Below are 27,239 nucleotides of genomic sequence, written 5' to 3'. Positions count from 1 at the left end.
TGTGCCTGGATCCCAAATCACCTTCAGATCATTCCAACATCGCTTTGTTAAAGAGACGTGGTAGTCAACTAAGTAATTTAAGCATGTTTTGGAAATGCTACCAAGGCTCTCAATTGACACCACTGTACTGTCAGGACAAGCAGTGCAGAGGAACGATCACAACAAATGCTTAGGAAATATGACCGCAGATGTTCACTGTCATGTTAAATATAGGCAGCCAAAAAGTGTTTCTCTCACAGTGAAATTAATCTTTTCTCTTACAGGAGGGTCAGGAACTCAAAGTGAATGTTACACACTCCCCTCTGCCACATTCAGCACCTCAAGTGGGTTGCAGTACAGAAAGAAGAAAATCACAGCCCTCACTGTCTCAGCTAGGACAATTCCAGAGGGGTAAATCGCAGGCTTTTAGATTGCACCCCTGGCTTGTGCACACAAAGGAATCTGCCCCAGGGATGGGGTTTTTTTGCCTTGTTCCTTCCCAACCAAGTCTTTATTGTGGTTTTGTCCACCAGTGGCAGCAGCCTCTGTCCTGCCGATGTTCTCTTGTAGATAGCAGTTTCATCTGCCTTCCGTCTTGGAGGCTTCTAGAATAAATGGTGCCTTAATTAGGTTAATTATACCTTTAGCCACCCATATGCTCACTTTAGATGTATAGTTAGAGTCCATTACACAGTGTAGTTTCCCCAGTTTTCCCTGTGGGAAAAATCTTAACACCTGACGTGTGAAGCTTTCAATGGCTTGGTTGTCTTGCACAATATTTGTTAAATCGAATGACTGTTTCCACTCCTTGAAAACCTGGTGCTCCTGACACAGGCTGGCCAGTGACTCTGATTTCATGGACAAATGTATCATCAGAGGCATCTCTCTCCAGTGTCAACAGAAGGCTTGAGCAACATCTGGTGAATAGTAAGAGAGTCTCTCTGATGCTTGTGAAAAGTGATACAGATTAGCATTCTCCAGCCTGCTGCTGCTTTTCTGTCTAAATACTGTTTTACAGGTAAAGTTTCTGCTGAGAAACAGTGGGATTTTCTCAGTAGCAGCCTAAATCATGTCATAGTCTTTGGTTTGCACTGTGTGACTGCTTGAGACAGAAGCTGCATCTGTATGTGTGGTGTCACTGTTCCCAAATGATGAATGTCCCCAAGTTTCTAACAACTTCCCTTCCTGTGCTCTGGCTGGCCTCCCTGCAATTTGCATTTATGCAGAGTGTTTTACATGATCTCTCTTGCTCTTTGCAGCTCACTAGAGAGTCTCTTTCTTCAGGAGCTTAAAAATTCTCTCAGAATGGAAATCAGTAGAGAAGTTGTTTGTACGTAACTAGGCATGTCAGGAAGTAATCTCAGTGTTTTCCTAATGTTAAGAATGTTCCCACATTCTTCTCCCTATGACACACATCCCATTTTTCCAGATTATTATCTCAGTCCCATTGGCAGCACAAGCTGTTCAGCGTAACGGAGATGGTCCTGGTATCTTCATTGGCCTCTGTGTAGAGAAGATGACTTAGTATTTTTCATTAGCATAAATCTTTACTGTGAACACATGAAGCTCTGCAAGTGAAACACCTAGTAGAAAAGTCTTTCCCAAAGTTATTGTCTCTACAAAGCATTATTTTAAGGCTTTGTGTCTAAGAATTTGATTATACCTGTCACTAACATTAATGGGAATTGGTTGCCCAAGGGTCTTTTAAGCAAAAGATATGCATCCAAGGTGGTTTTTATATAATTGGTTATGTGCTTTGTAGCTTCTCCCACCCATTGGTCCTTTCCTCATGGGACCAGTTTGTTATGAGAGATGATTTTTATGGATCCAAGTCTAGGTTCAGGGGAAGCCTGTAGCTGTAAAAGTCCGCTCTGTCATGCTGGTAAAATGACACAGATTTTGCCCAAGTTTTTAGGAAAATCTTGATTTCTACTTTACTTCCAGTGAAAGTCTTGCTATGTAGCCAGCTGTCTGGTTGGTATTTGGTATTTTGGGTCACATTCACACAGTCTCCAGGTCTGCCCCCAGGTTTGTTGGAGCAGTGGAGCAGAGTGTTCTCCCATCCCCACCATTGAGAGGGAACCTGCCTTCTACAGCTGCTGGCAGCCCCGGTTTCACAAGTATCAACTCTCTATAGAAACTCCATTTGGGCACCCTAGCTAGATGCACTTCATGTAAACTGTTTGTTCCACCACCCACAGCGAGCAATTCACACAGAAGTTTCACCAGAGACCATAAAACTGCAAACCATAGGTCCAGATCTCGCCATCTGTCACAGTTCTGCATTCCTGCTTCCCAGACAACACAGTCTCCCACCGGGTTTAAAAGATCCCAAGTTTAAACTTGCTTGTTTGGGATTTTTCAAAAAACCTGGTGCTCAGAGGCACTGCAGAAATAAAAATGTGGTAACTATTATCATTTATTGCCCTCGCAATTCAGACAGGATTAAAGCTGTTCTAATGACAGGGAAGAAATGGTAATATTCCCCCTGACATTAAGTAGGCCTGAAGAAAGCTATGAGTACAATGGAATGGAACAGTAATGTGAAAAGCAAAAATAAAAACCCTACAAGAGATGACTATAGCAAAGAACCACCAAGGGAGGCACTTAAGCCCACAAAAGCCAGCACTCTCAGATGTCAAAAGATCTTGTCATTCTGCACCTAACTCAGCCCTTGCTGAGGTGTTAAATGGGGTTTCAAAACCATTTGTGCTTTCACAGACCTTAGGTGAATACAATATACAACCAGGTAGCACAAAATGGTTGTGCTCTAGAGGCTTAACCCTTACATGCCGAGTGTAATTTGCTGGGTTTGTACCTTTTTGCTGCTCCTCTTTTCAGAAGACTGTAATAGCTCCAGTGACTGCAGAAAAGAAAGCACTTTTGGAGCAGAGATGGCACATGCAGGTTTTGGGGTATCTGCCTTGCTAGCTTAGCACATGCCTGTAATGGAGCCTTGAAAATTCATAGAAAACAGGAATGTTTATAAATAACGTGTCACCTGGTGGGTTTAAGTACTGCTTCCCACTTCAAGCCCCCAAGGACAAGATGCTCTGTCCTTTATGTAAGAGGTTTTGTTTGAAGAAGCCTGCTTTGTCCTGGGTAAGTGCAAATTCTTCCTTCTTTGCCCAGACCAGTATTTCTGTGGAGACATGAGCTTGGTGGTGCTTTTCCCACACAAGTGCTGTGTGCTTTTTGTCTGCTGCTTTTTATTTTTAAATGAGCAGGGAGTCAAATAATGTCAGAAAAGTCAACAATAGCTTACAGGGAAACATCCTCTGTGCCCTCTGACAGCCTGTATCAGCCAGCCTCCCTCCTAGACTGGGAGATATTTTAAGGTAGAGCACACACAAAATATCATCACTACTGAAAAGATCAATCAGGTTAGGGAAAAGTCTCCTGGCTTTCCATTTAAGTCCCTCCTTATCCTTTGTTTTATTTTCTGTGGTGAGCCAGCCGTATCATTTCTCTCCTCTCTGCTGGGAAGGTAATTCTCTACTCCAAGGCGGCTATTCAGTGTCTTGTTTTATTGCTATTTAACATGTATACATTACAGCACCTCACAGAGGCCTCGTAGCATTGTGCCAGGCGTCCTGTAAACACATGCAGAGTGACAGTTGCATCTATAGCAGGTACCCATGTGTGGGGGATAACAGGATAAGTGTAATTCTGAGCCAATTAGAATTAATAATAATGCCCACATATCCTACGTAGGTGTATGGGATATGGCATATCCCTATGTTTCTTTGAAGGCAACACACCCCCCTGTTGTTTAAAAAGGGGGTTGTTTAGGGGTTTTTCTTGTCAATTTAAAAAAATCACTATCAGTAAAGGGAGTCAGTGTTTAAGGAAATATAAAAGTCTCATTTCATCTGCATCCAAAGCAGCGATTAAAAGCTGAGCACACCAGGACAGTGCTCAATCTGACTTTACCGAGTTTAACACCTACTTTTCCTGGCTGCAGCTGACTGTGTAGGCTGAAGAACGTTAGGGGACTGACACCTGAGACCAAGAAACCTTGCACCTGAGTTCAGTATATGCCCAGGAATTTTTTGGGGCCATGGAAGGATCATTACAGAGGGTGTGCATGCATGTGTGTGTGTTCTGTCAAGTTCTTTGGCTGCTTTGAATAGAAAAAGGTGGAGTGTTAATAAATGAAGTTGTTAATTTTCAGTCTGTTATCAAGAAATCCTTAAAATTAGTTGTGTTAGTTCAGTGGTGGGCGAGGATAAGGTTTCATGCACTGTAGCACAAAACAGTTAAAAGTTGGAAATTTAGAGGCAGGAGTGGAAAAACAATAGAGACAGGGAGAAAGAAGGGATTATAGGTGCTCACCTCTGACTTGATGGGGAGGAGCAGACTTGGGGCATGATGAGACCACACCATTGTGATGAGAGAACGTTGGTGTGTAGTTGTCCAGGCACTGTGATCCAAACCACTGTGTGTGACTTGTCATTCTCAGGCGTATGCTTTCAGTGTGTGTCATGTATGTTGCCCGTGAAAGCTCAGAGTCTGGGAAGGAAAATGTTTAAAGCCACCGTGAGAACTGTTAGAAGCAGAAAGGGGAGCTTTGTATACAGGTCAGAGCTCAGCACTTTCAAGCGTTGGCTGAGATCCCAAAGCAGGCACAGAAAATACCATGCGTAGACCCACAGTAGGTCTGCCAGGCCGCCCGGTCTCCTGCTGTCACTGGTCCCTGGATGAGACCTTCCTACTCAGACCTGCTCTCTAAGTACAGCTGTTCTGAGTACCCATCTTGCTGATAAACACATTGTCACGTCTCTGCACAGAAATCACCATGTTGAAAGTTAGTCTGTTCTTCAGTCACCTACTAAATCACAAAATTTGGTCCTGATGCTGTAATTTACAGTATGGAATTCAGTGGCCCAAAAAACTGTAATCCTGTAGATTACAAATGGCCAAAGCCTCACAAGGTAGATTGTGATGGAAAATGAAAACGTGTTGTGCTGATGTGTCAGGGAGAGAGGCTGAAACAGAGCTGCAGCTGAAAACAGTCTTGATTGCTACCTTCATTACAAACCTGGAAGAAGGGGTAAATATATCATAACGGAACTCCATGCCTGGAGCAAACTTCAGAGAAGAGCTAACAGAGACATTATTATGAGCAGGAATTAATCCTAAAAATCCTCAGAAACAACAGAGCTGAGAAAATTTACCAAAATACTGTTTTCTCACTTGGAGGCAACAACCCAAGTCTCAGGAATGCCACAGGGAACACATCAGAGATGGAGACATCAGTTTGGTTTCCAAACTGGCACATCTGCAAAAGCACAGACCAGAGAAAATTTGGGAGCGTCTATGCACATGTTTTATGAAGCAGGGAGACATGGGACCAAAATTATAATCATGGGGATGAAAAATAATAAAGGAATTGTTGAGGTAGACGTTAATACCCTCCTTTCCCAAGGGAAGTAACATTAATGTTGGAATAACTTTTCCAGGGAAAGTCCATAGCCAGGTTTTTGCATTCTGACCTGCAACCAGCTTCAAGACAGGCACTTATGAAATCCTCCTCATCAGAACCTGAGGTTTGCACTGAAGACAGTCATAGGCTTTAATGTCTATGAACAGATATAATGTATTAGGGAAAGAAAAGAAGCTACTGAAGACAAAATGCATTTCATCTGCAGTGAGCTCTTCTTTATGTGACACATTTGCTTTCTGCTACTGCTTATCTTCCCCCTTCCCACCGCTCACTCCCCTTTTTACTCTGTTTTAATAATTCAGCTCCTACAGCCCAGAATTAAATGTGCTGAACTAAGAGCAGCGTGCTATGTACTGTGTTAACATGCTGTGGTTTTGGGGCTTTGTTCTTTTCCTCCGTTGTTGTTCATGCTCCCCAGCAGAAAGCTATACTGTGATACCGTACCTAGTTTTCCTAGTATAGCACTATCTGCAGAAGAACCAATATAATACAAAAGGCCATCGAATAAAGCAGTAAAAAGCAAAAATTGGTTCAACCTTCATCCCTTGCCTTCTCTTATAATATCACTGTCACTTTTTCATTTGTAGTAATCTTGCTTTAATATTTATGACTATGCTTCAGACATGGAGAGTTCAATGAGGACAAAGTTTTTGCTTTCTGTTTCATTGTAGAAGGTTAGATAAGAGCCAGGATAGCTGGTCTTCCAGATCCCATGGGGCCCATAAGAACACCCATCTGCAGCTGGGAGCCCTATGAGGCACCACCCTTCCTTCTAGGGGAGCTGCAGGGGACCTCGAGGTGAGGGCTGTGAGCAGTAGCTGGTTTTGTAGAGCTTCTGCTGCTGCAAGGCAGCCCAGCACAGCCAGCGTCTTCTGCTTGCTTTCTGGACACAGCATAAAGCCAGATGGCCCAGCAGACTTGCTGACAGTGTAAGACAGTTCTGGCACATGTGTCAATGTCAAACTGCTCAGAAGCAAGGTTCAAGAGCCACAGGTGAGCCGTCCCTAGGCTCCAGGAGCAGGAGATGTACTTTTCATTAACTAAATGTGATGATTTTTAATGGCATAATGTGCCATAAAAGAATCTCAGAAGACTGTATCCCAACTGCATTTGCTTGCCATGGTTTGACAGATAACTGTACGCCAGAAACGAGCCAAACTGACATGCAGGAAAAGAGAATGTTTTTTAAAAGACTCCCATTTTAAAAATGAGACAAGGTGGAAAAGTTGGATCCTCTATTAGAGCGGAAAAATGCAGAGTTATTTCCAGGCACCAAAACCCTTCAGCATGTCTTTTCTGTTTTAAAAGTTATGAAAGCAGGGGGAGCTGTGGCTCTGGTATGGGACATTGGAGAGATGAAGGCAGTAGACAGTAAGAACCTTACACACAGCTTGAGAGCACAGCATCAGTGCTTCTAGCTCAGAATATGGTCTTGTTTTGGGTCTGTGCGAGCATGGTGCAAGGGAGTCTCTGACCCAAGGGACTGGAATAGGTGGGGCTCAGAGAAAGGCAGTCACCTTCCTCCACATCACAGACAAAGATCCAAGTCACGATTAGATAACAAACCTACATGGCACTGGGCTCATTTCCCCTGACACATAATCTGATCTGTTAGCCACAGAACCCTCATTAGCAAGTCTGTCCCTATTAGAATAATAACCTAATTCTAATCACAGAAGCAATGGGTTTTTGTGAAGTCTGAATGCTGCTTGAGATGGGCATCATGTCCTTTCCGGTGAGCCATCATTTGAAGGCTGCCCAGAAAATACATCTGTCAACTGACATCTTATTTAAGAGGACATCCAAGTCTGTGACACCAGAAGTCCTAGGTCTCATCAGATACATACCCACGTCTCCTTTGGATTCTTGTCCAGAACCTGTTAAAAGATGCTCGTGATCTCAGTGTATTTCATGTAGGGCATTTGTGTCTAATTCCTGTTAAAAGTGCCACCATTCCTCAGAAATAGTTTGAGTATTGACTGGAAACCCTTCAATATATTTAATTCTTGATTTTGTATAATTCAACATAATGTCAGCAATCCCAAAGTAACAGTATGTTTAAAAGCAAGCAAGGAAAGTCTAGTCAAACATCTTGTTTTTCCCTCTTTACTTTTTTCAACAAGCTCAGTGACCCCATTAAGACCTTTGATATTTGGATTTTCTCTTCCGTTTCATAGTCACACTGGATAAGAACTGCATTTGAAGACTCTAGTAGGAAAAGAAAAAGCAGTCTCAAGATATGAAGTACACATTTCAACTGTTCCCTTTGACGAGAGGTTAAAGTCAGCTTCCCATGGCCATATCTTCCACCGCCATTAGAAGTACACTTAAACGACTGAGAGTCTATGGTGTTAATTTTTGTTGACAAAATCACCATGCTATTTCTGTTTCTTTAAACTCAGCAGCATGTGGGAAAAAAGTATCCCGAAACCAATTTGATCTCAAGGGAAACTTATCATTTGTCAGCCAGGCAAACTAAGACTTATTTGTCAGGCAGGCAAATGTAACTAAAAAAATTGAAGCTATCAGCATAAACAGTTATAAGCAGCTCTTCAGTCATAATTATTGTTTAAATAGGAGGGAAGGAAAGCAAATCTTAATGTAAAAATCAACACTACTTTCCAGCTTCCAAGATGGTTAGAGTGGCAGTGAAGGGAAATGATGAGAGGGAGCACACTTCTGTGTCTTTTATATATTTGAAAGAGAAACATATATTTCTTGTGATATCACATCAGCCTGATTTGCAGTTGATCAAATATATGGGACATATCTGCTGTCAGCTAAATACATGCGTGGAGCAATGGGGGAGTGTTGAATTCGTTTGGCTTTCCCCTGTTAGAAAAATCTGTGGGAACATGCTGTTGTTGGGATGTGCTGAAGAGATGCGCTCTGGCACCTACGCCACGCTGGAGAACTGTGAGGACAAACATTTGGGAGGAAAGCTGGGCTGATCCTAATTGAAGCAGACACTATCGCTCTTTCATTGAAATTCCACCAGCTTCGCCAACCTGATGTCAGGTTCTCCATCACCATGTGAGGGTTGCCTCCAAGCAGGGCATGCTAAATATAAGTTACGCATGCACATCCCCCTTGCTCTTTCCCACATGTGCACACACACACTCCAAACAAGCAAAGAAAAGCTCCGCAGTTGTCAATGAGTTTGTTTTGCTGCAAGTGAGGAGTTTGGTTTTGTGTCCCAGGAGGTTTGGGCAGATGAAGTAGGTGCCACACTGATCCTGGGGCTGCTGGCATTGCAGGGCTAGTCTTTAATAGCTTACAGAGGACGGTAGACTGAGCTGGCTGGTTTATTACACACAAAGTCTGGCAATCTTTAAAAGGTATTTATTAATTTGGCTACTGGAGTAAGTGCTGTGTGTGCTGGATTAAGTTGCTTCAAAGATTTGTTCTTATCTTGAAGTCTACATTTCCAAATTGCACTTTTCTTTCCCTGCCTGCTTGGGTTATGAAGAATAGTTTGCTCAAAATCCTCACAACATCTGCAGCTCAACATTGTAGGAATGCCTTTTATGGAGAGGGTATGGTGTCTTCCCTCCTAGGTGCCATCTCAGATATGACATCCTCCAGGGTCGGGGAGGCCTCTGGGATCTGGCAGGGACCATCTGGGTTTTTTGTCTCGTTCTGCAACAGAGAGCGAGTCGTTTGTGGGCAACATCTGGAGATATTTTGTTTAATCAGGTTTTTTACTGCTGTTAATGGCTTTGGGTATTAACACTGTCTCTGCTACTTCTGTTCTCTGACAGAGGCATGCAGAAGTTGAGTCTCCCGAGAGTCAACTAAACCATATTATCAGCTCCCTCCAGGAGTAGCTGGGTGAAACTTAATGGTCCATGAGATACAAAACGTCAGTAGAAGTGATGTAATATCCCTTTCTAGTCTTAAACCCAGTGAAATGGTGAAAATTCTGCTTCTAAAGGAAACGGCAGATGAGCAGTTGCCAGGACCTCCTACCAAGCTGCTTCTCCAGCTGTGTCCATTGGGAGCAGTTCCCTTTTTGCAGTATGGTTTGCATATTCTCAGCAGAATTGCACCATTTTCACTCCTGGAGACCAAACCTTCATTCCCCTCCCTCTGTGCAGCCCATCCTCCTCCCACAAATGCCAAGACTGCTTCAGCACCTCTTTGTGGTGACCATTTCTGAGAGAAACTTTTTGGTTTCTTTTCTGCTTTTACCAAAATCCAAATGAGATATCTGTTATCTCTGGCATTTGCCTTTCACATGGATCAGATCGAACCTCCAGTTCCAAAATATCTCTGGCCCTCCTAAATGCAGATATCAGTCTTGTGCATCTATTCTCTCTGTGTCTGGTTGAGAGCTTTAGCCAAAAAAAGTCTACCAGGAATTTTTATAGACTTGAAACATCTCTTCTGCTTTCCTATTCTGCAGAGAAAATGTTCAATTTAAAGTTGCGGGCATGTATTTTTCTTTTTCTTGGAAGCATTTACAAGGGTGGCCAGAGCTGCCTCTCTTCAGCTGCCAAGCAGGTGTCCTATCCTGTGTGTGCTTTCAGTAAAATTAGTGTTTCCTCTCTCTAAGTGCTTTACCTTTAATATTTCCCTATGCAAAGAGAAACTTGAGATAAATTGCAGAACTAGAAATCCTAGAGTCTGGGAATTTTAAGCATGAGTGAAGTATGTGTGCTTTTTCCTCATCTGAATTCAAGGACACACCACCACAATGGCTACCTTCCCATGGAAGGAGAGGGGATGCCTTCTCCTGCTTCTTATACCACATCAGCCACTTTTAAACTAACATACAAAGCTATTTTGATTTTCACTGTGAGTTAGAAGTGGTTTTAGAACAGTCTGAGAAGCTCTCACCTCACCTGGCTGCACCAGGCACTTGTGGAGTTGGGTCCAAAGAACAGGTGGTTGTTGCTGGATTGTCTTTCCAGCGTAACCAGGTGACAATAAAGTTAATGCCCATGTTTCTACCTAATTTTGTTTGTGGAATGGCACTAGGGAGCCTCAGTGAGAGATCCTGTGCCTGGAGAAGGAGGGATATGGGATGTCCGTGGTGCCTGGTGCAGCACACACTGGGAACGTCCCATCCAGAAGTCCCAACCTGATCAATTCTGCAAGACTGATCAGGGTGAATATGGTAGTAGTTGCCATGGTTATCAATCACTATGAACTATATTTTCCAAGGGCTTGTTTAGAGGAAAAGTTTTCTGTATTTAATTACAAATTCATTGTAAGATAATAGCATAGTTACAGCCCAGAATAAATGTTCTCTGTCCTTCTTTCCCTTTGTGCAGACCAGAGGCCAAGAATAGCAAACTGTCACAAATGTCTGCGTTTACATCCAAGTGAACACTCCGCACTCATGCTCACATCCTTGGATATGCAGACATTTGTGCTGTTGCATTTCACCCAGCTTCCCACCTGCAGGAATGAGCTTCAGAGGCTGAACTGTCCAAATTCATCTGCTAGAGCTAATTACCAGATGGACTGCAACTCTCTTCTGCAGGAAAAGCCAGGCTGTGGCCATTTAGCTGTTAACAGGTAGTTGGCACGAGGCTTGCAAAGTGGGATGTTATCACCAGCCAACTAACCAGAAGAGTTCAACTTCTTGGACGTTCCATTCCAGCATGATCTTTATCCCTTTCATGTCTCTTAATCTTTTTAGAAAAGCATCAGTCAGAGGCTAGTGGCTACTGAAGAACAGATAAGGTCCCTCCCCACCAGAAGAACAAAAAGAGTTTAAAATATTTGCTTCATCTAGTTAAGTTTTACAATTCTTAATAGTATGTTATTAGGATATTGCAGAGCAATCAAATGAGACACAATTGTTAATAATTTTTTTTTTTTTTTTAAATCAAAGCAAATATAAGGGAATTCCAGTGATCTCTTAGTGTATTAAATAACTGGCAAGTAACTTCTTTTTACTTTTGCTGGGTAAATTCATTTGGAACATTTGTAATTTAAAATAGTCCTGAGATTTAAATAATTTTGCAGCCACTGCTTTTACATTATGCTGAGTTCACTCCCAGAAAGGTGGCTGCAGTTATCACTCTTTTGACTGACATAACAGTTTCTTTGTCGTTCTTTGGGTGACACAACCCTCAGCAAGTCTTTTTTTTTTTTTTTATTTTCAAATTATCTGCCTTGTCCATGGCCCCTCTTAGTCTGAAAGCACAAAGCAAGCTAGGGGTCTTTCCAAACTTAATGATAAAGACTGTTCGTTCTCCCAGTAGTCTTTGGTGCAGTATGTTTCAAACGCTGGATTGATGAGTGTCTCAGAACAGTGTAGGAGGGCTGCCTGAGCATGACTGAGCCACAGAGTTTTAAAAAAAAAAAAAAGTAAAAAATAATAGATTCATTTCAAATAGAAAACTCAAGGAAGCTATGGCTTGCCTAAAACAAAACAGAACAAGACAGCTAAGTTTATCGGCTGGATTATTAATTGTACTGGATTGTTCAGCTGCCCTGAGAATGTCACTTTAATCATTCGGTGAGTCTGAAGCCTGGGTCTCCAGAGATCATGTTCTGATCTCTCACGTATGGTGTATTGCACTGTTCATTAGACCCTCTGGTCCAGTCACATGGAAATGATGTTCAGACTTTTTCTACCTGTATCTGCTACTTTTCTTCCTGAATGTGTCAGTCTCATGATGAGGGCAGTGACTCCAGCTGATACAGACACAATTGCTGATTGCAAACAGACGCTGCCATGAAAATAAAGATAAGAGGGTTTTATTTCTGTCAGGGTTTGGGCTTTGCAAGAAGCCCCTGCCCTGAGAAATACAAATTCTGTTGGGGAAGGAGGATGCTGAGGTATGTGAGATCATGGATGCTGAGCAGTGAAAAGAGGATGGGTGAGTTTGGGGACAAACTGCTGGGCTGGGCTGCCCAAAGCCTGGGCTTAACTCCAAGAGGAAGGAAGAATTCTCACCAGTGTCATGAGATTCAGTTCTCAGCTCTCGGCACTCTGTGCCGTTTCAAAAATCTGGCTGCTTCATTTTGGTGGTGAGATGGGAGCAGGGACTTGCTTTGCACAGTGGGAAGAAGGATTTCTTGCTCTTCTCTATGAATATTTGATGCTAGCAGTAGATGTGAGAAACAAGGTAATCTTATCCAAGATGGCTGTAAGCCAGTTGGGGATGACTTCTGGTCCCCACTGGAGGGACAGAGCTTGGATGGAGCCCAGCTAAGGATGCACTAAGCTCATGTTTAGGAGCCTGTCTCCAGCCACACATGCAGAAGGTTCTGTACTGGCGGCTACCAGCAGAAACCAGGTCAAGGGATTCCCAAGCAGCACAGAGTGCTTGCCAGGGGACCCCAAAATGTCACATCCACTTCTCACCCTGCACTCCTTTGAGGGGGGGCTGTCGAGTGATGTGTGAAGTGTTGAGTCAGTATAAATGTCACAGCCAAAGGTCTTCAGTGTCGGAGTGACAACAGGAAGAGACACTAGTGCCAGGAGTTCTGACACAGGGAAAATGCTGTCACTGCCACCACCTCCAGCTTGGAGATATATTGATGGTAACTTGGGATGTGCCATAAACAGGGCTGATATTAAATGAGTCTGACTGTCTCAGGGGCTAAGTTTTACAACCCAAAGTGTGAACTCTCTCTGCGTCACTGACTTCCTGAGGCATTTTTCCAGCAGCTCCCACAAACTCATTAGAGCGCTCTCCTGAGAAGGGCTCTGACCCGAGAGAGCCCTCCCTGTGCAGCACAGCGCCAGCTGCTGAGATCAGGCACAAAAATCTGTCAGGGAACCCAGCGAGCACTTCTCATGGAGACTTCCCAGGCCACCACCACTACCTCTCTGACCCCACAGCCTCTCCCCCCGCGGCTTTGTGAGGAAACCAGAAATTGTCACGCAGGTGTCCCCAGGTACCAACGCACCCCTGGTGTCAGAGGCTTTGATCTCAGTGCCAGCAGGTCATGCCCCAGGACAAACCTCCCTGCAGCTGTGTTAAGATTGCACTGAACCTAGGTGAACCTTTGCTGAGATGTCCTCTCAGCATGGTCTCAGCTTCTGAGGTCAAACCCATGGTTTCCTCCTGGTGTCATTAGCTGCAAAGGGCTGTGCTGTCATGAAAAGGCTTTCCTTCTGCTCCTTGAATGGAGCTCCTTGAATCTGGGGCTGCAGTAGCAAGCTCTAACTGCAGCGTTTTTTCCCATAATGAGCTCCACAGGCCAGACAGCTGCCATCCCAAGGAGGCAGGGCTTGGTGAGCTACCATGCTTTGCTGCTGAGGGGTTCCCTTGTTCAGATAACACATTTTATCCCAGAAGCAGCAAAATCTCGAGCAGAGCCCTGGGAATGCTGAATTCACTCTTCTGTGTCACTTCTGCCTATCAAAGGTAAATCAGATCTGTGGAGATCAAGGCCAGAGCACGCTATGGCCACAAGCCCTGTTCTTCACAGGTCGCATTCACCAATCCCCAGGCCTTAGGGAAAATGATCTAGTCCAGAGAGCCTGCAGCTTATCTCGAGGAAAAGGTTTATTTTGGTGACTTCCCTGAGAAACCTCCTTGTTCTTCTGCCCTCACAACCTTTCTGTCTGCTCCTCCAGTCTGCTCACAGTTCTCCAAGGGCGTCTACGCTATCTTTGGATTTTATGAGAGGAGGACCGTCAACATGCTCACGTCTTTCTGCGGGGCTCTTCATGTCTGCTTCATAACACCAAGCTTCCCCGTTGAAACATCCAACCAGTTTGTTCTCCAGCTTCGCCCAGAGCTCCAGGACGCCCTCATCAGTGTCATCGAGCACTACAGCTGGCAGAAGTTCGTGTATATTTATGATGCTGACCGGGGTAAGTCACAAGTACATGGGAAGGGTTACCAGGCAATTAAACATAGTGGTCTAGGTGAAGTCGTTGCCTCAAGAAGCCCTCTTAGTGTGGGCTGCTGGAGGCTGAGAAGGTGGCTAAAGGAAGGGTCACCCTGTGCCTTCCCTGTTCTCTGTTCCTTTTCTAAATGCAGCGCTAGCCTGACCCAGTTTGTTCATAGGTCAGGTCTGAACCCCATCCACATGAGGGAAATATTTAATGGGTAAGCAATTTGAGTTTCAAATCAAAACTGTTTATACTGAATAGGTCCCATACTGAATAAGTCTGTCAAATTCAAGGCCACCGAGTCCCACGTTTATAAATGTGAACCTACGGCTGCTGAGGTCTCACCTGAGCCCACATCCAGTTGTGATACGTGTGTGTGTGTGTTTCTGGCAGGTAGCTTGGAAAACTCCAAGTTTCCTGTGTTAGTGTGTATTAGTTGTCTATGTAAAATAACAAAAGCCTTTGTTGGGTTCTTGGAAGGTATTATCTGACTTTCTAAACCATGAACAGGGCTAGTGAGCTCATTACTCTGTGATTCAGTTTCCCTAGCTCTCAGATGCCTTTAAAGTTCCAGGCTTAGAGGCTGAGAGCAAAACGGCCTTGTGGAGATCAGTGCAGATGTAAGGGTGTTTCACAGCTCTGTCCTGGAAGTTATCATTATCCCTTGCAGGGGCAGGATGACCTTAAGAGACAAGGAGAAGGTATAAAAGCATCCCACCCTGCTTTCTGTTGTCACGAGGCATGAGCACACTGAATATCCAAAAAGGACTGCAGTAGGCAGGATTGTCTAGCAGGGCTCCAGAGCAGTGCTGACTATGTGTATCTCCTCTGGAATGCTGTGCATGTAATTTAGGCAAGATCCTTATAAAAATAATTAAGTTTTCTGATGAGACGCTTCTGAGAGAGACAGGGATGCTAAATATGATTGTGCATTTTTATGGCTGAGGGTGTCCCTAACCCTAAAAGTATACAACCTAAACAGATCAAAGAGGAGAAGGGAACTATGGCCCGGAAAAATCAAGTAATTTGGGTAGTGACAGGCAAGAAGACAGGGATTACAGCTCTTATCTGAATCCCACAGCAGTGCCTGATCAACAAAACTGATCTGCTGATTACAAAGGAAAACTAGGCCTGGAATCATCCTACTTTCTTGTGCTAGGACAGAAAAAGCAGGAGTCATCAATTCTAGCCCAGCTGTGTTTGGGTTAGATGCAACTATTAGCTGCTCTCTGTAGTTCTGCTGCACTCTTGTGACGCTGTATCCAGCCTGGCTTGAGGCAGCTACGCAGGCTGTTGGAAGCATGTAAAGATGCCTTTGCACAACTAAAGCCTGGTTCTCCCTCTGCTGTCCTCTTCCCCCTCTCTTCCCATCGTAGGGTTGTCAGTCCTACAGAAAGTGCTGGACACCGCAGCTGAGAAGAACTGGCAGGTGACCGCTGTCAACATCCTGACGACAACAGAGGAGGGCTACCGCATGCTCTTCCAGGAGCTGGAGAAGAAGAAGGAAAGGCTGGTGGTGGTGGACTGTGAATCCGAGCGGCTGAACATCATCCTTAGCAAGGTTGTGTTGGTGCAGATCTTCTGGGAGGGGTCTTGCATGCAGGATGGGAAGGGTTGTTTTTCCTGGAGAAGTTCTCCCTGTTCTTGTCTAATCCATGTCTCATTGTGGCTCTCACTGAATGTGGTGTGTGTACCTTGCAGCAGGCTGCCAAGCTTGCAGATATTTCTCTGTTCTGTTATTGTGGAAATTGTAAAGCCATATAAACACTAGGAGCTGTCATGTATTCGTGCTGAGTGAGCTCTGCTGCTCCATCTTCCCTACTTGTTTGACTCCTCTGCTGAGACCTTTACACCCCCTTACTTCCCAACGAGTTTGCTTTGTGCTAATTCCTCCAAGCAGCGTGCACAAGACATGGCACTTCCTTATTCTGTTGAGTTTTTCTCTGGTTTTCCCACCTCCTGTGAGTTAGGGTGGAGGTGTGAATCTGCCAGACTCCTGGTCCTTCAGCCTCCATGTGCTGCACCAAATTCTCACAACCAGTGCCAGCAGGACAGAGATGGAGAGGCTTTATGGTACATCTGTAGTGCCTTCATGAGCACTGTCTCCAGATCAGGCTAGAGCTCACCATCCTCCCGGGGCATCCACACTGTAGCAGGATCTGATGCTTCCAGTTCCGCTCATGCCTTGCAGTGAGAGAGAAACGTTCATTCACAGTCATCTCCAGGCTGTTTTGTCAGCTTATGGCCACAAGGCAGATGGGATATGCAATAGAGGACTCAGCAGCTAGGTTGTGTGTCTCGCCTTACTCATCCTCAGCCTAGATAGGTCGCCCACTAGTGCAGACCTAAATTTTCCCCATCCTCTTTCCTCTGTGCCTGCCTTAATGCTTTCCCTAAGTCCCTTCTGTGGACCGGAGACCAATGCAAGCCCATGGACAGGTCTCAGTCCACACTTGTGTCCTCTCTTCAACTCCAGCCACAGTACATTTCCCTCTCACAACTACAGCCAAGGCTTTCCCCACAGCTGGGAATCTCATCCCACATGACTTAGAAAGGGCCCGGCAGTGCCATGCAGCCAGTGCTCTGTGACTCCTGCTATCGTACTCCTCATAACCAGCTCACTCTTACGTCGTGCTTCACACGTCTCCTTGTCTAAGCTACCTGTCATCTCCCGTCTCACACTTCAGCTGCTCGCTGTCTGGGGCAAGGACTGCCGTTTCACCAGCTGCACGGTTCAGCGACGAGCACAATCCATCCTGGTTGGATGTCTCTGGGTGCTACTCTATTATATATAATAATGAAGCAGGTAGCAGGTTTTAACCTCAAAGTAAAGGTCATGCTCGTGAAGGAGAGACCAGATTAGTCTGGAGGGTAAAGTCTTCTCTCTGACCGTGGAGTAGTTGCCTGTGAACAAAATTTTTGGCAGGAACCAGACAGTGAATTTGCCTTTTCTTCAGGCTTTCCTATAGGGTATATCAGATTTCTAGGGTTTTTTAAGCCTGTTTTTTCTAACAGAAAGTTAAGTTCTGTAGTCAAATACTATCCAGTTTTCCTAATATGAACAGGAAAATAAGTCTTTCTTTAAAACTTCTTCACATAACTGTAGCAAAAGCTAAACTTAGGTATAAGTAAAGCTATTTGCAAGAATACTAAAAATCCAGATCTTCCAATTATTTGCTTTGCAATGCTGTAGAAAACATCCATTCCCAGGGAAAAGAGGGACAATGTGTTTTCCTACATTAAAGAGAGAGCAAATCCAAGACGTCTATGCCTAGGAGGTAACACTCCTGTTAGGAATAGGGCTGTGGATAACTTTTTCAGACCTGTTTAGTCCATTTTCATCCTCATTTGCCTTGTTGTTCTGAGTCCAAAGACATTTCTGAGAGCAGAGGTAGTTATCTCAGTGTAAGCAGGGGACGCCAGGTCTTTCACAACATGCAGATGGCCGGAGGGAGTCAAAGAAAGTGTTTGGTTCATTATAATGTGAACCTGAGCTGGGACTTAAATTCAGGCTGGCGGCTGGTCTCAGCACCACACCAGCAACCTCTGCGTGGATGTCACTGTTCTGTTTGTCCGGTCTCTCTAAGTGTCTGAGGTGTTCAAATAGCTGCCTCAGCCTCTCAGGGACGTTTTGATGCATTTATCTTCTTCCCTGACAAGCCTCTCTCTGTTCTTCAGCGGCTGTGGATTTGTGCTCCCCAGTGAACAGAAGAGCTGGGAATGGCTGTTTGGCATCAGTCCCTCACACATACACGCTGGTGCTTGCACACGCTTTTAATTTCTTCTCCCTACTCTGTACACAGAACACAAATAACCACCGCTGAATCCAGCAAGGAAGTCCTCACGTTCTGGAGACTGTAGCTGTAGGGGAGCCAGTGCTCAATGTGTTAATGATATGTGGGAAAATGACTTGATTTCTTTCTTGGAGATTTCTCTGTATCATGTCTCAAGGGCATGATTTATCTTTGCCGAGGTAACTATCGTTTATGAGCCAGGCCTTGGTTCAGGGCAGGATATCCGCGGGGCTGTGCCGTGTAGCCTTAATGGGATAAGTAAGCGGTGGGTTGTATTCCATCAAAGACCTGTATTGTTTCTTCCTTGTCTCTCATTAAAATGAATAACTGGAATATCTCCTTTGCCACTGTTTCACTCTGAGAGGATTTCTCTCTAATAGATGTCAAACTGGCCCATTAAGAAGTGGGTAATGAAACCTAGGTGGCCCAAGTGAGCTATCAGCATGCAGCCCAGCACAGCCTCTCACCACGTTCAGGCTAAGTGATAAATGCTATTATAACCTCAGCTTGCTACCGCCATCCGGACACATTAGGACTGAGCAAGCATTTTAAAATAAATTAAGATCACAAATAACTGTGTAAAACACAGGAAGCAAGCCTCATAATTCAGGTGGATGGGCTGCAAGATTAACAGCTCAGGGAAATCTGGATGGCAGCTCTCTCTGGTTCATTGACTCCGATACCTAATAAAATAACAAGGGAGAGTTTGGGTAGAAGAAGCCAATGCCAGCTATTGTTGACACTGGAGAAATGGGGAATTGAATCATAATTCTTAGCCATCCCAGCGCCCCAGAGATGCTCCTTCCTCCCACAAGGTCTGGGACATACTGCAAAGGTCGGTCTCAGTTGATGAATGGAAGGGGACAAATTGGATCTAGTTTTGCTTCTCAAATATGGCAATGGAAGATACTCAGAATACTGCCCATGATAAGAGTATATATCTTTATAGCCTTAGGTATGCAGAGGTTTTTTTCTGAGGGCTCCAGACTGCTCAGCAGAAGTCATACAGAGGGATCCTGTGTTGAGAACCACAGGGCAATGAAGCTGGTGGAGCTGACGTTAGTTGTGTGAGAAACTGCTACTAAATGAAGCTTGTATTGAAGTTAATTGCCACCCCCACGTTAATGCTGGGAACCAGATGAGTTTTAATGTGCATACAAGAGCACTTCATCAGAGAAAGGCTAAGGCAGATGAACCAGTTGCATAGAGCAAGTGTCAACTCATTTATAATCCATTTGGAAATCCCTAAATGGCTGCTCATGATAATCTGGGAGTGCTGTCGCATCAGGAAGATCAGTCTGTGCATGCCCTCTTCTCATGCTTCCCAAACACCTGCTACTAGCTTGGTATCAGAGAGAAGGCCTGGGTAGACTGATGCTGGTTGAATCCACAGTGGCAGTCATTTTATTATCATTCTGGCTGTGAGGATCTTTCTGGCCTCACTACTGTTTGTGCAGATTTTGCCTGAGCATTGTCAATGCAGACAGTAATTCACTATCAGTTCATACAACAATGGAAATAAGAAGTAGTGTTGCCAGCAAAGAAACCTTATGGAAGCAGCATGGTTCTCTTAGAAACTGGCAATTCTTGTGTTTTTACATGTTCTGAGGGGCTGTTGGTGCAGAGGAAGGGCAGATAAATTAAGCTCTTCTTTAGTTAGTCTCTGCTAAATATCCTTGGTTTTCATCTTGCAGATCATCAAGCTCGAAAAAAATGGGAATGGTTACCACTACATTCTGGCAAATTTGGTGAGTTGCCCTCATTGGCATTTTATATTTTTTTTGCTATCTTCCAAAGTCCTTTCAGTGTTCTCCTCGTGGGGTTCTAGCTAGTTTTAACCCCCATTTCAGTATGTGTCCGCCAGGTGAAGTGATTCACAGCCATCCTGAGAGCCCCACTAAGGGCAGACTTACTAAGGATGATGCACCAAGATCCCTCTGACCTTCCAGTAAAAATAAAATATGTGCCTATTCTGCAACTTGGTGCTAAATCAGATTTGACTGTCATGGTTCTAAGGAATTAATTTGATGTAAAGATTGCTTTAAGGAAAGGATTCTGCCTTTAATGCAGGGAGTCGCTGCCTGAGGACAGAGCAGTATTGGGCAGTGGCAGGGCCATCGTTCTGGAGCAATATGCTGTCCTCTCCTAGGAGGCTGGAGAATTTCTCTGCCTCGGGAGATTTGGGAAGAGGTAAGAGAGAGAGGAATAGCCTCAATCCATAGGGCAGCTGGAGGTTCTCCGCAGCAGAGCTCCTACTCTCTCCTCCCCAAGGGTGTTCGTCCACCCAGGGGGATGCACAGCAGAGGATGGACTGGTGTCAGCAGCCTGGGGCTGGGGCTGCTCCCCCAGGACCCCTGTGTCCCTGCACTGGAGCCGTTCATCCCTCCCACAGCTGCATCTGCGAGGCAGCACGTCAGGCCTGGGGTAATTAAACTTTAAACTAACAATTAGTCAAGCAGTTGCTGCCGTTCTCTTTCTCTCAGTCCCAAGATAACTCTGTAATTTACAAGACAAAAATGGCCACATAATTACCCCGCAGTGCCCTGATACTGACCCTGCACTTCTGCGCTGGGCGCCTACCATGTAATTACAAAGTTAAAAATGTTACGTTGTGCAGGGGGAGACATGCAAACTACAGAGCAGCCAATAACTTCGGTTGCTAATTTTAAAAAAAATTATTATTTGCTGTAACCCAGGTCCCGGTCCTCAGATGTTTATGAAAGTCCCTTCATTAAAGTTAAGCAGGGAAGCTATCGGGAGTAGATGGAGTGTGGGTGTCTGTGTGCTTTTATGTATATCCATGCCGAGGGCTAAATGAGAATGATATCACCTCTTCTCTCTGTACGGTTTCATAAGGATAAATACATTAAAGGCATGAGGTGGTCTAAGACTCAGGTGTTGGGAGTTTTGAAGGACGTTTCCCTCTGTCTTATGAGACAACAGTCTCCCACTTCCAGCCTGAGAAAGCAGGCTTTTCCTATCTTTGTTTTCTTAGCATTTGCACAAATGCTGAGAGGCCAGAGCTGGCTTGAAGAGGCTGCACACTCAGCCAACAGGGGTTATAAATAATTAACTCAGAGCAAAAGGCTTTTCATTTCCCCAGCCCCTCTGCATGGATATTCTGCCTCGTAGTTGCAGCTCAGGGGAGGGTGCTTTGGTTCCCTGGGACTCACACAGTATGATGGGACCACCAGAATCCACTATTAGTAGCTGTGCTTTTCAAGCGGCTTTGATTTGGGGGGAGAAGAAGAGTGAAAGAAATTCAAGCTCTTCCCTTTGGTCTTTCCTGCTCCTCAAAACCTAGCATTGTACAACAGCCAAACTACAGAGAGGAATACTAAAAAAAAAAAAAAAGAGAGAGAGTAAGGGAGTAGGGGACATGGGAAAACTATTTTTAAAAAAAGACTAGCACCCCTCAAGGTTAAGAAGGCCCTTTCCAGGGCAGAGCAATCTTTGTGATTCTGCTGTGCGCACGGACAGGTTCAGGCACCAGAAGCCAAATCGGTTTCTGTGATGTGCTGCATCCACACTAGAGCTACTTGCTGACCTGTTCAGCAAGGAGAATGGCAAAAAGACTGTGAAGATCCCATGTTCCCGAGAGCATATGGCAGTGAGGAAGGACAGCAAGCCTCCCTGTGCGGGGATGGCTGGGGATGTTATAAGAAATTGGCAGAATGTGAGAAGTCAGCGTCTGTCAGGGTTAAACCATAGTGTGGATGCTCTGACCTGAGAGATCACAGTAGATTTTACCCTCTCCTAAGGACATCTCATTGCTGGATTAGAGCCTTCAGAGGGTGTAACATGCTGTAATTTATTCTTACTGAGTCATAGTGGAAAGACCTTAAAACCTTAAACACCCCATATTTTCCCCTGTAGACAAGTCCTAATATGACAGGGCATGCATTTCCCCCCCCCCCCCCCCCCCCCATACCCTCATGTGCACACCCGCATACCTGAAAAACAGCCCAATTTTGTGGAAGTGGCTCATTTTGGAGTATTGGGTTGTAAGAGAGTAAATTAAGAACTAAAAACTGCAAGTGCCTGAACATTTCCAAATGAGTTATTTTTTGTCCCTTGCGCTGACTGATGAAGTCCTGATTTTAGGAGTCTCATCCTATATGAAGACAAGGCTCCCAGCCCTGGCTGGGACAGGCTCTGCCTTGCACAGGTCAAGTGAGTCCTCAGCTGGTTCATAGCCACCAAGTTACCTGCACTAGCTGGAGCAGGGGGATGCGTTTTCAATACCTGCCTTTAGCAACACTGCCTGACCTTCATGGGCCCTTTCCCATGGGGAAACAGTTATGGAAATGACACACTGGAAGTAAAAACTGGGAAATATTTATGGATAACCCTACCGAAATTCTTATTTTTGGTTATGTGCTTGTTCAGAGCTATATTCAGCCAAAAAACAAGCAGCAGCATACTGCTGCCCAGTTACAGCAGCTCCAAACTGGTGTTACATCAGGAACGCAGAACAAGTGAGTTTGCAAGGCAGTGCGCAGGCTGAATAAGGCCTACAGAAATCATCCATGGGCACATTTTGAACACAGAGGGATTCCCTGTCTGGTCACAGACAATTCATGAACAAAGAGGAACTAGCTTGCATTAATCACTGCGTGTTTGCCCAGCGGTTGCTGTCGGGTGAGCTGTAGTAAAGCACCAAGCGGAATCTGACAAGTAGCAGCAAATAAAAGCTAGTATTTCCTAGCAGGAACAGCTTTCTTTTTCAGTGAAATTGCTGTTGCCAAGGTGAGACAATATTTCTGCGTTCACAAACAAAATGAAACCATTCTGCACCTTAGGCCATGGGCAAGTATCCTCCAAATCTGCTGTGCCTGTTAAAGACACAACCTGTCTTTTCTGCTCAGCCCTGCCCATGCCACAAAGGTTTGTCTGCAACATCACTGCCAGGGGAAAGGTTCCTGTGGGCATCCCTGCCTCTCCTTGAGGCAAATTTGGCGCCATCTATGGCTTTTGCAAACTCATGAAAACCCGATCCCTTGACCAGTACCCGTTAGACTTACCCCAATTAGCTTTTAGCAGCTGCCAGCCTGGGTATTTGTCAGGTGTACTGGCACTGGGGGGGTTACAATCATATCTCTCCCTCTCTATGTTTCTCTATTTTTCTTTTTGGAACTCAAAGAGGTCTGGCAATTTTAAGAAGTGTTTGTTTTTGTGAGTCTTATTTTTCTAAGCTTTGTTCTCAGTCTTTGAGAGCATCAGTCTAGCAACCACAAAGAGAAAAAATACAGTCAATACTATCAGAGGAACAAGCTTAGAAACTTCTGGGATTCCTTTCTTTTGATGTTATAAGTTTTTTCCCCATAACCTTGGCTTCATGTATCTGTTTGTCCTACGCCAGGGATGTAGGCTGACTACTGTCAGTAGTGGGAGAATATCAGCTCTCTTAGGCACAGGAAAATATCTTAAAATAAGTCACATTTGTGTGACCTGTCTTTAAAAGAAAACTGTGAAAGACAGCTGCCACATACAGTGTTTTAGCCTTTTTTTCTTTCCTGGTGCATTAGTCCAGGTTGTTCTAGCAAATGCTTTCATTTGAATAAACAAGTGTATGAGATTGCTGATGCTCAGGATAGCAGGGAAAGGTAAAGATAAAACAGAGTTGATTATCAGAGTTAAGCATTTTTTCCTGTGCCATTTTACATCAGCACGTGTCGGTGCTGAGTTAGGCCATGGACAGAGTTTCACTTTGCAAGTGGCTGTGGTAGCTTTGGAGCTTTGCCAGCAGAGTGGCTTGTGCAGGAGTCAGGCAATATGTGCTGGTTTGAGTCAGTTCGGCTCTGCTTTAAATATGGCCTCTTTGACTTTTTCTCCAAAAAAATGAAGGGGAGATTTTCAACACTACAAGAACTGAGATACAGTGACCTGAGACCAACAGCTGGTGCAGACAGCAAAGAAGGGGTACCCTCCTGAATCGGCTGTTGAAATGGATGTCCACACCCCTGGGCAGCAAGGTTCTCCCAGCACAGGCAGAAATCAGCTCCCCTAAAGCATGTAGCATGTGTCCATCCTGCAGCATGTGCTGGGGCTGCGTGGACAGGGTCTGCTGTGCCCATGCTGGGTCCAAGCCTGGTGCAAGAAGCTGGAATTTGCCACAGCACAAAGTGTGACATGTCAGTGGCTCTGCTTCCTGCACCCAGCCCCTGATTCAGCTTGCCTGGAGCTAAAATGTTGCGGTTTTCAGTCTCCCATCACCTTGAAAGCTGCCATGTTTATTTTAATCACCCTCAGTTCTTAATGCTGTCTCCTGCTCCCTGAAGTGTTGCTGACTGAAGGTACAAACAAGGTCAGAAATACACAGGTTTGCATCACTAGCTGATGGGAAACTCTGTTTTGTGGGAGTTTCCAAAACGATGTGTACAGCATCAGCTTATTGTCCTAGTAAGATCTCAAGATGCAAAAAAAAAAGTCTTGCAAAAATTATATTTTTAGGTTTCTAAAATTATGCCCATTAGACCTTTCTTCTTTCTGAGAGGTTGGTGCACGTAGGCTCATGAGAAGACTTGGTTTTCCAGACAGAGGAAGACAATACAATATATCAGTGAAATTTCTGAGGTCTGCATTTCACTTCCAAACAGCTTTTCTGAGCTGATTCAAAGGTTATCAAGCAGAAGAAACCCTTGTAACATTATCACATCTGAATTACTGATAGTAAAAGACACAGCAGTGCCCTGAATTAATTTTTGCTTGAATTAGAGTGTCTCATGTAAAAGAAAATCATCTGGTTTTGATACAAAAATTGCCCACATGGCAGAATATGAACTGCAGCCTTGGAAGGATTTTCTAGTAGCTAATGAGGGCTCAAAAGCACGAGTGACTTACTGTGGCTTAAAAAAGTCACTGAGCATCAGGTGAATAACTGACAGATTATATTACAGCCTTTGGAAGGAAAAATGTGTTTGCTTAAATCTCAGCAAAAGAGTGTTAAACTAACAGGTTTCCTCAGCCATTTGCAGTCTCCTAATCCATTATCCTGGCTCAACTGACAAGGGGTGACGTGTAAATCCATAGCATCTTCCTCATGGTGACTTCATCAGTGCTTTTTTCTTGTCAAAACTTGCCTAGCTTCAGCATCCTCCATCAGATTTATGCTTCTGTTTGCTAGACCAAATATTCCATTACTGCTGTTTTGGTCCTTGTAAACTGTGATCAGGTCGTCCCTTAATCATATCTTTGATTGAAGTCCTGGCATCTGTCACTACGCAGCATGTTTCCCAAACCTTTAAATCAGTTTTTGCTCTGAAAGCTCTCTAAAGCACAAACATCCACCTAGAGCATCTGTCCCTCTGTCTGGACTGAGTTTTCCAACAAGACGTGTATGATCATTTATATCCAGAATGTGCTGCAGCAGCAGGATAGGGCTGGTATAAATAGTATCACAAAGAAAATCTGTAGAGCAGTACCAAAAAAAAAAGTTAATGGTCGTCTCCAGCCCATGTCCTTGAAGTCTGGATTCTCACTTGACTTAGTTTGCTTTGCATCAATAGACCAGGACAAAACAGACTCATCAAACTGCAGGATTGGGACACTGACTCATAGTGCCCCCTCCTCCTATCTTTCATTTTCCTTCCTTCTCGCTTACTTCTATGGTGCACTGAGGACTCACATGTTTTGCTGCCACAATGAGATTTGACACATTAATAACTCTGCAGAGGAGAAGGCCTCTCCTGTTGGAAGGCATGCTGGAGCAAGACTTGAGCAGATGGGCTCTTTTTTGATGTACCCTCCTTATTAATACAAAGTGATGGGAGTGAGGAATGATGCCTCACTGGAGAATTCAAGCTCAGAGATAATTTGGTATATTAGGGATGCTCCGTCTGGAAACACTCAACTTCTTGCTCCCTGCAGAAAGACACCAGCTTACCTTGGAGTGATAGGAGACACTTCACATCCACTCAGCTGATCTACAGCCATTCAGAAGCAATTGTTTTGCTTTGCAAAGTTTCTTATGATTATAAGGTCTGCTAGGAGGAAGCAGCCTGGCATTGCAAGCCATACATGGATAGCATCTAAAGAGACCTGGGCCAGTTTTCCAGTGCTGCCACAGGTTTCTATGGGACCCACCCAAGCTCAGGGTGAATTGCTTAAATGCTTTTTGTTCAAAAAGGACTATTTCAGTGTGCAACTTATTAAACAAAACAAACAAATAAAAAGACTCCAGTTTCTTTGTCCCAGACAGAAAGGGAATGAAAAACCCTAACACTCATTCCTGGGGTGAGGGGACTGTTAGGTTAGGTTAGATTCAGTCAACAAGCCTCCTCCAAGCAGTTCAAGAGAAAAGGACATTTTCCATCTCATTCAAAGATGAGCTTTGCCAGTCTCAGGGAGATCTGGAGGGATCAGAAGATGCAGAAGGAGGAGAGAAAACAACACTGTTTCTCAGAAATGTGGCAGTCTTCAAGGAGACTCTCTAATGTCCTTTCTCTCAGAAAAAGCCAAGACTCGGAGCAAAGGCATGGAGATTTTAAGCTGTGCTGCAGATGGGCTGTGGGGAGGTTTATAAAATGACGAGCTGCAGCCTGCCCAGAGCTCAGCCCTTGCTGCCTGTTACGGCAGCTTCAAAGGCAAGATTATACTGCAGGAGGCATCCTGCAGGGAAAGTGCCAGCAGTTAATACCGATTTAGTGAAATACAGAGAGAATTTGAAGGTGTGGGGCAATGGCCAGCTGCCTGTTGATGTCCTGGTGTGTAGAGGCTGCTGCTGTCTGTGGCATTCCTGTGAGCTGGGATGATGTCCCAGAAGGAGCAGTGTCACCCAGTGTCCTCAGTGTGCAGAGAGAAGGGAGAAGTTCAGGATGGTGAGGCAGTGCAATATGAGAGTGAAAGGAGAGATGCAGGGAAATTAAGTGGTGCTGGCAGATTCGAGGAGGGTCATGCATGAAGGAACGAGGCTTTCCCTATGCCATCTGACAGCCGTCTGCACTGCCCACTCAATGTCTTGACTCCTCATGGTGTTCAGGGTATAAATAAGGAGCTGGCTCATTTCTGGGGGACTTTCTTTTAAAGGCAGATCCTTCGTGGACCAGTTAATCAAGATGGATTCATGAGGCCCTTTTTAAGTCATCAGTCTTCCTGCATTATGCATTTCCTTTGATGACTGAGCCCACAAGCAGTGGAGAGGAATATAAATGTGTGACTTGCTGACACCTCTCCCAGCAACTAAGGCAGCGAATGGGACAGTAAAACAACCTTT

At 44.6% G+C, this 27,239-nt stretch overlaps 1 protein-coding gene across 10 annotated transcripts in view; it reads left to right on the top strand.

The window, feature by feature from the left end:
- Positions 1-27,239, top strand: part of GRIA1 (glutamate ionotropic receptor AMPA type subunit 1) — a 193,438-nt gene that overhangs the window by 115,440 nt on the left and 50,759 nt on the right. For 9 of the 10 annotated variants that reach the window (XM_074916525.1, XM_074916519.1, XM_074916522.1 and 6 more), the window contains 3 exons: positions 13,971-14,210; positions 15,608-15,792; positions 19,720-19,773. In XM_074916525.1, coding sequence (XP_074772626.1) covers positions 14,036-14,210; positions 15,608-15,792; positions 19,720-19,773 — 414 coding nt within the window. In that variant the 5' untranslated portion in view covers positions 13,971-14,035. The remainder of the gene's footprint in view (positions 1-13,970; positions 14,211-15,607; positions 15,793-19,719; positions 19,774-27,239) is intronic. The other variant, XM_074916523.1, reaches the window with a different exon arrangement.

This window comes from Athene noctua, chromosome 12, assembly GCF_965140245.1.
Source record: "Athene noctua chromosome 12, bAthNoc1.hap1.1, whole genome shotgun sequence".
Lineage (NCBI taxonomy): Eukaryota > Metazoa > Chordata > Aves > Strigiformes > Strigidae > Athene > Athene noctua.
This window is presented reverse-complemented; position numbering and strand designations above follow the sequence as displayed.